Below are 12,798 nucleotides of genomic sequence, written 5' to 3' on the forward strand. Positions count from 1 at the left end.
AAATGAAGCAAGAACTCGTAATCCGTACGCCTGATCATGCTCCAGTACAAACAGGGAGGCTGGTCCGGACTTAGCTACCTGGCAAGACTCCCCTGCTACCTACCTCGTGTCCATACTGTACTTTGTAGCCATATACGGCTCCGTCTACAGCAATACGACACACTAGTCGGTATGCTAGCTATTTAGATACCTACCCGTGGTACAAAAGAATGTCTGCAATGAGAACGCTTTTTACCTTCAGATATCAGGATATGGCAAAAAGTCGAAGTGGGGCAGATCCCGAATTAGAACGCCAAGTAGTTATGACTCCTTTTTTACTTGGCATGAAAGATCTGGCAAAAGGGCTTGGCAAAAAGTGAATCTAAGCTTTTTTTAACCATCGATCATCTTATTAAGTCAACCAATGGAGTTTAAGAATCTGCTCTATTACCGATTCGGTGAATGACGTCAAAACGCTATCGGAATGTTGATATGATACATCTCTAAAAATGACAGAATCTGACATCAGTTTTCTGTTGATCACGAGTGGTATACAACAGGATCTGATTTTGGATACTAGCTTCTTGGGACTATAGTCGTAGGTTATCAAGCGGTACTGACGTACGTGTCTCCCATTTGACAAACAAAATATTTCCGCAGTTGATTTTTGACGTTAGAGAATGCCAACTTGAGTCGGTCTAGATCATTTCTTCGAGTCATCGCCATTTTATCTTCTCGTATTTCTTTGAGTTTTGGGTAGCTAAATCCTTGTTAATACTTATCTCATGATCACTGAGGTATTTGTGAACCCACAAGTCTTGCCACTGGATCTTGTATAAAGCGAGTGAAGATTCATCTGATAATACAGTTCCTGTGAGAGAAAACAACATTTTTTTATCACTCTTCTTCCTTGCAATCCATATAACAGACCCAGTATCTTGAAACATTCATATCTGTCTCTGTATTTTATTTTTTTTTATTTTATTATGAAGTCGCCATCGTATATTCTTGTTGCGCTTCTTCCCCTTGCTTCTCAGCTAACTGCAGCAACACCGGTTGCGGAACCGCATTTTGATTCCCTTGAAGAGCGAGGCGGTGGCAATGACAAAGGCTACGGAGACCACCGCGGATACGGCGACACGAACGTTTGTGAGGTCAAGCGAACTTATCCATACTACAAGTACCCTTGCGACTCAAGTCCCTCAAACGGCACGTCTCTCCTAGGTGCCACTTTTACCTCTTTTTGCAAGTACCAGTGAGTCTCTCGAACCATAGTAAATCTCAACCAGCTTGCTGACAACGCTATAGAAACTCGGATTCTGGAGTTTGGTACAGCGCCCCAAGAGGGTGGGTCAAAGAAGAAGATAAGCCTCGAAGGTGCCGTAAGTGACCCCTTGTGGCTTGTTAATAACAGGTGCAAGAGACTAAACTAATCGATTGTCTAGCTGGCGCGTCGAACCCATGCCCTGTGTGAATCAAAAATAGTTCGCTTCTTGTTTTGTGGAGAGGAATAGCTAGGAAAATATCGCTTGCAATTTCAAAAACATGTATTCCAATGGAGTTCATATTATGTATTGGCAACTAATTATGTTCGAGTTTGGCTTCCTTGCTGACTTTGTTATTAATATCAGAAAATATCAAAAAATCCTGATAATCTCAGGTATGAAAATTTCCAACCGACTAAAGTTAGATCCACTACAATCTGCACAAATGAAATCGGAATCTATGTACTTACAAAAGCCTAGACGTCGGGTCAAATAAGTTATTTATTTAAGGGTTTTGCCTAGGCACTCTTTAGATAGCTCCCCCGTTAGCATTTGACTGACTGGAAGTTATATCGCTCCATTCAATGATATACCTTGAATCCTATCTGGCGCGATCTCAGAGTGAATAGGTCCCCCACCACGATGTGGTTAAGCGACCACGTCAAGCACATTTTTGCTGTTGACTACATGAGCACAATATTATTGTTATTCTGATATATGGTAATACAACTGCAGAGAGAGTATGACTCCGATGTACTACCGCCAGATAATTGACGGGCCAAAATGCCAAGCCTGATCGGACCGGACCGGCCAGATTTTGAGCACGGGGTTTCACGGTGCTCTTGGCATTACCATGACAGCTTAAGGCAAACCTGATTTTAGAGTCGCCAAGAGCTAGGTGGCACTGGCCTTCTGCTTTAATTTCCAGTAATCATGATATCTAATAGTTCATGTTCGGATCTGAGGATATTCTTGGCAGTTCGGTTGACATTTTGCTTTTTCTTGGCAAAAGTTGGTTCTGGCCTGGCCTATGGAGGTTCGGACAATAATTCCTTTGGCCAATAATACAAATCAGGGTTGATTATCAACGCTTTAAGAAATCAGTGCTTTCGGTTCAGCGCCCGCCATCTGGGTGTTATTGGTGGTGGCCTATGGTTCAGTTCGTACCTCCAGACCAAATTTTGGGCCGTCTTCGAGGGAAACAGAAAGCGAGAGCGAGAGCGACAATGTCCCCAGATTCAAAAATTTGCAATAATGTGGTCATATTTGACAGTGCTTTGGGGGAGACACTGTTGGGATGCTCTGAGGCACTGGTTTACACTGCTTTGAGAATGCTGATGAACACCAACGTTTTATTCATTTGATTGCCCGGTCGACATGTAGGCTCATATGCCGTGGGGTATATGTAGGTAATAGAGAACAAGGCGGTTGACGGTCCCTTGTAACTTGCATTTTCGCCCTCTTTATTTATGGCGGGTACGGCAGTCTAACAAGGCCATCGGCTCAAAACTACATCCCGTAGGATCAGTTTCCCTATACTTCCCATGTTCCCCGCCTTAAATCCGTAAATTTCACGACTTTTAAGATATATTCTTACCACAAAGTCAGACTTTTTGTTATAAATGTTATATTAAAATGTAAGTAAATGGCCGAATTATTATATGTATTTGTCTTAAGATCTAAAAAAAAAAATTGTTGATTGAAATAGAGGAGTTGGAAGTGGTGGTCCGACATAATTTCCGCATTTTAAGGCAATCCCCCATACACGATAACTCAAAAGTGGAACAGATCATGATGTTCAATTTTCAAAGCCGCGTAGTTTGATATAGAAAATTCGTAAAAGAAAATTTAATATACAAAACCTTGGGTCGTTATAGGTATTATAAAGAAAATGAGTTCTGAAAAATATGGTTCTATATAAAGTACTGGGATAGAAGGGGTATCGCATCGGAGGCCTTGTGCGATAAACGTGACATGAGGGATGGAGAAGGTCCTCAATTGCCCGAAAGAGCTAAAATAGCTGATTGAGAGTTCACAGCGAAATCTTCTGTAAATGCGATGTTTGATTTAAGTATTGACAAAATCGCATTCGAAGTTTAGTGATTCGCTGACTGATGGATTTGGTGCTTAAAGTGCATTGTGCAATTTCTATTAACAAAAACCAACCGTAGTAAATCAAGAGCGCGTTCTGAAAAACATACGGTATTGTAAATTCGTACATCAACCAAGTTATACACTCACAGATTTTAAATCTCCAAGGATGTGGTCCTAGTTCAAGGAGGGAATCTGTCGACGGCGCTGTATGAAAGAACTCGAGTTCGACAGAGCCGCAGCAGCGTGTACGTCAAATTTCCGCTTGGCCATCTGAGAACCAGACGGGGTCGAGTTCTGACCCTGCCCTATGATCGCCCATTCGGCAACAGTCGCGCCAACAGGCTCCTGAGCTTGATTGCCGACAATCAGGAGAGATGCGTACTTAGTAGCCGGGACGGGGTCGGAAAGCGTCACGTTGGTGGTGTTGCCTGAAGGGATGGCAATGACGTCCAGGCTGGCGGTCTGCGGGTTGTAGGGGCCAGAAAGAGCGATGTTGTGAAGTGACGCCACAACCTGATAGTTCGAGCTTTGGCTGTAGTAGGCCATGGTAGGGTCACCGAGAGTCTGGTTGTGGAAGATGATCGTCGCGTTGACGGGAGGTGCTTGGGCCCAGTCGAAGTAGAAGCCCGAGACCATGGAGCCGGCTTTCGAGCCGAATGAGACAGTCACAGCGCTTATGTTTGCCGCCCAGGCGGGCTGCCACTTGGTCGAGGAGGCTCCATCCACCACGGAAATAGGGAACTGACCCGGTTCGAAGGTGTTCACAGACTGAACAGGCTGGCACTGGACGAGGTTGCCGGTGATAGTATTGCGGGAGCCGGTCTGGAGGTTGGGGATGACGAGGGAGCCCGATGCCGGGAGACTGTACACGGTAAAGTTTGTCTTAGGGCCCGAGCGCACGGTGATCGTCTGGTCGGCAAAGCGCTGGTCCGCGGTATCAAGAACCTGGGCATCAGTGGCCCGGCTGATGATAGTGTGGGTGTAGTTGGACCAGGCACCAATGGGCCATCCATGCCAGTAGAACGTTCGGTATTTCAAGTACGGAATCTGGGGCGGCAGGTTGGGGTAAACGTGCAAGTATTCGTCGGGAAGCAGACGCAGTCCTAGGTAGCCGAACAAGGCAACCTGGTTAGCACCACCGTGACCAGTTAGGAACGGGAATGCCGGGTGGGTGCCTCCGTTGATGGCAGCATCGTCGATCAACTGCTCCGACATCTGGAAGAAAGGAGCTCGGGCATATGGTTTGTACGAATATTGACCGTAGGTGTAAGCCGAGCATCCAGAGGGCGATATCTCGTTGGCCACGATCGAGAAGATAGCCCAGGTCATAGCCGGTCCATCAGGAGACTGCTTGTTGGCGTACTATTACACTTGTTAGGCCTGTAGTCATGCGTTGACCTTTGAACAACTCACGTAGTCTAGGTCGTTCAACGGGTCCTGAGTGGCGTAGTCTAGAGGATAAGTGTCCAAAATAACGTCCGCTTGCTTGACCACGGCACTTCCATTCATAGTAGTGAATTCGAGGGTCACGCCGTTCTCACGGAGGACCAAGACATTGGCGGCCATCTCATCCCAGGTCGAATTCGTCTCTATCCCAAACTGCTGACGGAAGGCATTGGCATACGACAAAGTCTCAGCGATGAGAGGCATAGTGAAACCTCCCGCATCGACATTGTTCGCATACTCGTCCTATATAGTGTCAGGTTCTGCTGACCAAATCCGAATGCAAAACTTACGGGGTCGGTCATATTAGTCAGAGTCCAGTACGACCCATTACGCTGCAGCAGATCGGCATACAAAGTGGCAACAGAGTTATAGATGGGGAAAAGGCTTCCCTTAAAGGTGTCGTTGTCACCGCTGGTAACCCACTGGTTGACCAAGGCCATGCCAATATCACCGTTGATATGGTACTCGTAATCCCAGCAGGGACCGGTGGCCGTGCAATTGCCAAATCGTCCGCTGGTCCAGGGGTAGACAGCTGCCGCAGGAGAGAAGTCGGTTTGGTTCTTCGAGCCGGCGTATTTAGTCTTGATGTTTTCCTGTGCTTGCCCATACTTTGCCACACGGAAGTTCGTGATGCGCTGGGAGGCCTCGGGGTGAGAGGCAGTCAGCCCAGGTTGCATCCAAACATCAGCATCCCAGAAGATCTGTCCAGCGTAGGAGTCCGAAGTCAAGCCACCCACAGAGATACTGTCTATATTTATGGGAGCGTTTCTAGCTTCCTTGATAGCGTTCTTGCTTGCAGTGTTCTGTAGCAGGTAGTAGGTATTGGTCACGGCGATCACAGCAGAATCAATGATATGCATGTCCGCGGGTAGAGTGCCATTTTGAGGGAATGCATAGCTCTCTACCGAGTTGTCGGGCATGACGGTGGCCCACTCCGTGACGTGCGAACGAAGAGACTTGGCATAGCCATTCTTCATTGCAGCAGCGGCCTCCTGCTGAGCGACGGACTTGGGATCTACAAAAGCGTCGGTAGATGCTCCGCCGACGTACTTGGTGACGCGCACCGGCTTGCCTGCCTGGAACTTCACATCCACAGACTGGGCAATAGACGAGGCGTTGGTGCTGACGTACGGCTTGTTAAAGGCAAGCTTGGCGGACGACATGTCCACGTCCGAGCTGCCGTCCATACCGGCATAGATATAGGCAGTGACGTTGGCGATTCCATTAGGCCGTACAGCCGTGTAGATAGCACCGCTGTCCTCGCCGGACTCGATAAAGTCGGTGCGCACTGCCGCGGTACCGTCAAGGACATTGACGATCATTCCCTCGGCATCAGTGGAGGAGACCACCTCCATATCCACCACAGCCTGGTTGATGTACAGCTTGTTGGTGAAAAGGCGGTAAGTGATTTGGAAGGAGCTCTTGTTGCCTTGCGGTGTCCACTGGTAGGCCCACTGTAGGATACCAGCCTTGAAGTCGTAAGTCGACTGAAATTTGGAGATGGTGCTTTTGTCGGCAGTGGCATCCAAGTAGTTACCGTCGCCGATATCCAAGACCAGTCCACCCCAGTGGGGTATACCGCTGATAACGCTGTCGCTGCCATACTGGGCCAGCCAGTCGAAGTTGTCCGAATCGGTATGAGCCTGAGAATCAAAGAAGCCAGCAATAGTCGCAAATGTCTGGCGTCTAGAGTACAGAGGCCAGCCGCTGATCACATCACCGCCATCCTCTGCCTGATCCATTTCAAAGAAAGGGCCAACACTGGCGACGTTGATACCAAGGTAACCGTTGGCCATAGAGCCACGTGACTGGAAGCGACCCTGCTCCAGGTTGGTTGTGGTAAGGAGCCAGTTGTCCTCATCCCATGTAACACCGTCAAAGCCTGTTTGATATACATTGCTGCTGGGCTTGGCCTGGTGGCTTTGACCAGTGTACCTCTCAACGCTTTTGTTGATGCGGCTTTGTGAGGAAGCCCCTTCCACGAGCGCACTGAGATTCAACAGCAGTGGCAACGTGGCCCGTGCAAAAGGCTTTGGATACATTACTACTTAGTTATGGAAGACACAAGGGGAACAGGGAAGTCTATTGCTTACTTTGAACTGCATCTTGCAGGCAGCCCGTTCAGTATCCAACGAGTGTGGGTGTCGTGTAGGCCCCGAGAAGCGACCGTCAAGAACAATGTTAAACAAATATCAGCGTAGTGAAGATATAATGGGTAATAGTAGAGTCTTAAATGAGTTACACAAATGGAGATGCACGGATGGTGGGAGAATTTTATCCCCCGCGCCAAAAGCAGAAAAGCATATTCTCGATCTATCCAGGAACGACGTGGGGCTGATTGCTCAGACTGACCACGTCCGGGGGTCCATGGGTTGTGGGGTAATAGTCAAAGCTTACCCTGGCTTGCCTTTGGGGTTACAGCATGTCCGTCGTGGTTGATGACACGAGATGCAGGCTAAAGTAACTATAGGTCAACCCAGACATGTATGTGAACGTCATATGAGGCTGTTTCTCAGGCCAGGAGCTTCACTGGGAAAGGCAGCAAATTCGGGGAGAGGACTGCACCACCTGCCATAGCAGAGGCCGCGACAATGCTGTCATAGCTCATTATTCGTCATCCAGCGCTCGGTGACTTGACTGAAATCTCGGGGAAAACTCCCAAAGTTTCTGGTACCGGTACGCCATCATCTATGAGTTGTGGTTCCGCAAAGCGTCCGACAAAAGCCCGTCGACCTGCCATAAAAGGCAGACGCTAGTAGTAAATGTAATTGCGTGGATGGCCAGTACGAGGTTTATTTGTAAAATTCAGCCGGTTTACACTTCACTTCGGGCTAGCCAGCTAGAGGTTGTCACCAGGCAGTACGAATTCCTCCCTCTCAGCTAGCCGTCCCCATTAATGTGTTTGGATTTGGTACTGTAGGGCCAGGGCCGCAGCGGCACAATCAATATATGATTAAAGTTTACCTAAATTAAGCTTTTCTTAGTAGAACACGTGAGTTGCCGCCATTCTCAATGATCTGAAAAGTCTTAAGTTTGGGGATTGACACTCATCTCCACGAGAACTAGATGTTAACCATACGTGGCAACCACTAAGGCCTCTTAGTTGTACGGAGCAATTTTGTTTTTCTTTCCCTTGAAATGTAGCTCAATACAACTTTCTGAGGTTAATAGGCCAATCCGCTTCATTCTCCCCAGCCGTCGTCTAGCCGTGATGGTCACCTACCCCTACCATGGCACTTGTAGCTATATTCAATTGTTATAGGGGTAACTCAGCCAAAGAGTTATAAACGCTTAACACGCTTGCAGCATTGATAATGTGTACATTGGAAGGCACCTTTAGCCGTTGCCATAATAATCAAACATTATGTGATACACAGTCCATCCTTAAACATGCAGATACAGAAACGACAGCGGACTTTGGAGTTGCATCGATCGTTAAGCAAATTGGGGTGTCCTGACTTTGCTTGTTCGAGCCTCAGACACTAACCATAGATTGGCTGGCCTGCTGGCCCCAGATCCACGGTAAGCTCAACCGCATTATAAACTCTGACACATGTTTTGACTTTCCCCGCATTTCCCAGGGCTATCCGGCATCTATGCCGGTTCAGACCACCCCAACCTTCTAGGTAACAAGCAATGGATCCGGGAAACTCCACGAAACCTTCGCTTCTCAGTTCCTTCATCCTTCCCTGCGATCGGAATATCTCTTTTGCGTCGCCTGTACTGGCGAAAATCCAATAAGCCCGGCATATTAACCGATTAAGAGAAAATGCGAGAATCGGGCACTAAGAACGTTTTACAGACCTGAAACGAAACGCTCGTCCTACAGCCATCAAAGTTTCCACGGTACTCCTGTGGACCTTTTTGAGGCTTGGTCAGTTGACAAACTAAACGTAATGCCTGACATATTTCTTGGTCTGGGCATCACTGCATCATTGATCAGCTCTTGGAGATTCTTTGCGGCACAGCTACTAAACACTCAGAAAGGAAACTAATTGGTTGATTCCTAGTATGGTGCAGATTGAGTTATCACGCTGCCGGGGGGTCAAGCTTTTTTAGCCTACGTGAAGTCTGGGTCACGTATTCGTGCCCAGCCGTCGCGGGCCATGGGGCGACGTCTGGGCACGAATACGTCGCGAATCACCGAGATTAAATGGAACTTTGACAAGCAGACTCAAAACTGGCGGAATAGTGAGCCAGATATGGCATACGCACTGCAACCACGCTCCTGTGGTTGGCCCACCAGACCTGGATGGTTCGAAGATGTGCAGCGGTACTTATCTAGCTAGCCCCGGATGTTTGTCGGCACCATGTACCTATCCGGTACAGTGCAGAGGACCAGAATAGATGGGCCGTCTCGTACACAAATGAGGTTGACCCAATAAGACTGAAGACCGCAGGAAATAATCACTGAGTCCAAGAGTGGCGCCCAAGCTAAGCTCCAACAATATCTCCGGGCTCCCGTCCTGATGGGGACACGATACCAAGATTGAACTTCTGCAAAACTCTCATCTTTTCCTTGCTGTCTGATCGCATGCTTTGGAAGAACCTAAGTCACTAGCTGTGGTTCTGCAATAGCAGGATCGTATCACTCCTATCACTGCCATACATCGTTCACTGGGGCTCGGAATGTGTTTTATATCCTTAGCCGCCACCAGGGGACTTTTGCTATCAAGCATCCATCCTTGTGTTGGTCATTTGCCTTTGACTCTACTAAGTGTTACGGAAATACCAACATCAATCAGTCGCGGGGCCCAACTAACAGATGGGCCACCGAGAGCCTACCGATCTATCTGTCATCAAGTCACGTGCAGCATCCAATACTCTGGCATCCCCAGGTATTCATGGAAAATAGAAACGTGATCATGCTCTGTGAGCATGAGCATGATTTACAGTGATGTTTCATAAGTATTTGACCTCCGATACTTCGGGCCCCTGACCGCCAGCATAGACCGCCTACTATTTTAGACCATGATATCTCGCGTTCCTCAACACGCTAGTATACACGCTATATAGCAACGCGTTTTAATACAATTCTCGCAATTCCCTTGCAATTTTCTCACCTAATTATGCCTCCTATACGTAGGAAAAGGGGCCCAGAGCTCGACTGCCTTACGAGGGCTAAAATTTGCGAATTACATGCCACTAATGGCTGGGGTGCAACCACTATCAAAAAACGGCGATTTCCAGACATTCCACGCTCAACTATTCAATATACCTTAACCCAAGAATCGAAGCGTATAAAGCAGGAGTCTTTAACACGTACCGGCCGCCCTACAAACCTTACCGACGAAGATCGTGATCACATATACGATACTATTCAGCAAAAACCGTCAATTTTGGTCGAAGACCTACTTACGGAGGTCGATTATAAGGTTAAACGCACTTCAATTTGGCGCCTTACCCACGAAATGGGCCTTCGAAAATGGCGGAAAATGGAGCGGCCCGCACTTACGCCTTTACACGCCGAAAAACGCCTAAATTGGGCCCGAAGATATCAGCATTTTACCGCTACGGATTGGGCCCGTGTCTATTGGTCTGATGAATGTACGGTTGAACGTGGTATCGGCCAGCGTCAAGAATGGACCTTTACACGTCCGAAAGACCAGCTTTTTCAGCATCACGAAGAAGGACATCAAATACAAATGGCTCCGACGCGTGGGAAGCAAATTAAGCAGATGTTTTGGGCTGCTTTTTGTGGTTTACCGCGTCGTTCTGGCCTAATTCCACTATTCGGAGATCCGCAGTCTCGTCGTGGAGGCGTGTCTTCGCGTACAATTGAAGAGCTTTATCGGCGTGTCCTACCTACGTTGCTTACTAGTATTGATCAAAATGCTATTTTTCAGCAAGATAACGCGCCCGTTCACACTGCCTATATTGTACAAGACGCCCTTAATGATATTGAATGCGAAATTATGGAATGGCCACCCTATTCACCTGATTTAAATCCTATTGAGAACCTATGGGCGCTGCTAAAAGCCGAGATATTGAAGCGTCATCCTGAGCTATTGCACCTACCAAATAACGGAGATACGCTAGAATTACTACTTAATGCTGCGCAAGAAGCATGGGAAACGCTAGACATTGAGGTCTTTAAGCATCTCTCCGAGACTATGCCACATAGGGTAGCTGATGTTATTAAATATGAAGGCTGGCATACTAGCTATTAAATTGAATTGAATTCCTAAGGTTTCTGCCAGGCAGTATTAAGAAGTGGGTCTCGGGGCGAAGTATCGGAGGTCAAATACTTATGAAACACCACTGTAACTACTGCAATTACCCATGTCAAGCATTGGGCTTACGAATACTGTATGGAACCGGGTCTATAGATGATCCGAAGGCTTCGGAAATACAGTAGACCCGGAATTCGCAAATTTAATTAATGCTGCCTTATAAATAGCAGGAAATAGGGTAATGCAATGCAGAGTTATTGATATCTCCAATTGGACGAATACAGCACAGCTCGTGACATAAAGGCACAAGTATATAAGACATATGTTCTAGGTATTTTACTAAGATTTAGAGGCAGCCTTAAGTATAAAATATAAGCAATTGACTCTCCTGTCTCTTTAGTGCATTTTCATAAGTGATAATAGTCTTTCACACGCTACCCTATATTCCGTTCTTATTGTTAAGATGTCTATGCGAAAGTAAGACATTTATACTACGTTCCGGGCTCGGAAAAGGTAGAATAAAATCACCGCCTTTCTTAGGCTTAATGTAGCAATCTAGAACTATATAGCATATAAGTAGCGCATAATGATAGACTAGTCAAGGCACGTACTATTACAATTTACGTCTATAGGTTAGTTTTTATATAGGCAAGGATTATTGAGCCTAATAAAATAAGAATTAACCCTATTAAACTAATAGATGCCTATAAGGCTCGTTAATGCCTAGCAGTTTTAAGGTCCGGACTTCGCTAAAACAATATAGAAGTACTTGTTTGCATATGCCATAGCTTTACGCAAATAATCTAGGCTCGAATAATTAGGCATAGACGAATCTAAGAGTAGCGAAGCTAATAATTATATATAAAGAAGATAAAGCACAATAGTGCTCCTACATCTTTGGTTAATTAAGCACGCACGGTAGCTAAGGGATTATCTGTCGAATCGCACCGGAAAATATGAGGAAAGTGAGAATAGTAATTGCTTCTATCAATAATAACGCAGATATTATATATACCCGTCTTCCTCCTGAATAAATTTGGTCACGGTAATCTGCCAACTGGCCCAAGCCAAATCCGTAAACGGAACCCGCCCCTACCAACCACGGAACCCCCCTGCCCGCTCTCCTGCTTACTCAAAGAATCATTCACCAACCCCGAAACCCGGTTAATCTCCTTCACATAGCGCTCACCGCACTGGGCACCCGCTCGGGATGGAACTTCTTAAACCAGCACGCCTGGCCATAGTACGAACCTTAGCCGGAAGCCTAGAAGAAAAGCCACTGACGCGCCAGCCGGGCTTCCTTAGAGCTGGGCTCGAAGCTGATTCTGCGAGAGGTATCATACCGATCCACCAGATATTCGATGATAGCGCCGGATTCCTAGAGCGTGAGGTCGGTGTTTAGGTCGTAGATAGCGGGGAGTCGACCGTTAGGGTTGATGGCGAGGTACTCTAGGGGTTTCACATCCGCGAGTGTTATGGGTTGAAACTCATGAGGAAGGTCCAGTTATTCGAGGACGATGGCTACTCTAGGAGGGTTGGGACCATCCCTAGAGTTTTATTGGGATGATGTTGGATGCGATTGTTGGATATTTAGTTCTCGAATTATTCGTGATGACCGGATCGAGTTGGATTAGATTAAAGTGGACCTTTAAAATAGATTTAAGAGAGAGGGTGTGCTATACTTCAAAAATTCACCATAAGAGTTCCTATCACTTATTTATGACATATGCAAAAGTGACGTGATATTACTGCAGTACTATTACAAAGCATTAATAATGTAGTTGGAAAGGAGTGTCGGTCTTTGATGAGTCCTATCGTGAGACCGAGACAGGGATGTGTTT

At 46.8% G+C, this 12,798-nt stretch overlaps 2 protein-coding genes across 2 annotated transcripts; one reads left to right on the plus strand and one right to left on the minus strand.

Moving 5' to 3' along the window:
• Positions 1–965: 965 nt before the first annotated feature.
• On the plus strand, positions 966–1,453 carry N7446_008069 (uncharacterized protein; the record flags this gene model as incomplete). Its single annotated transcript, XM_058516814.1, has 3 exons — positions 966–1,234; positions 1,288–1,361; positions 1,425–1,453. 3 exons carry the CDS (start codon positions 966–968, stop codon positions 1,451–1,453), a joined length of 372 nt encoding a protein of 123 aa, XP_058370460.1.
• A 2,059-nt stretch (positions 1,454–3,512) lies between these two features.
• On the minus strand, positions 3,513–6,826 carry N7446_008070 (uncharacterized protein; the record flags this gene model as incomplete). Its single annotated transcript, XM_058516815.1, has 3 exons — positions 3,513–4,700; positions 4,752–5,027; positions 5,075–6,826. 3 exons carry the CDS (start codon positions 6,824–6,826, stop codon positions 3,513–3,515), a joined length of 3,216 nt encoding a protein of 1,071 aa, XP_058370461.1.
• Between the last annotated feature and the right edge of the window lie 5,972 nt (positions 6,827–12,798).

This window comes from Penicillium canescens (genome assembly GCF_028828765.1).
Source record: "Penicillium canescens strain IBT 15451 chromosome Unknown utg000005l_segment0_segment0, whole genome shotgun sequence".
Classification (NCBI taxonomy): Eukaryota; Fungi; Ascomycota; class Eurotiomycetes; order Eurotiales; family Aspergillaceae; genus Penicillium; species Penicillium canescens.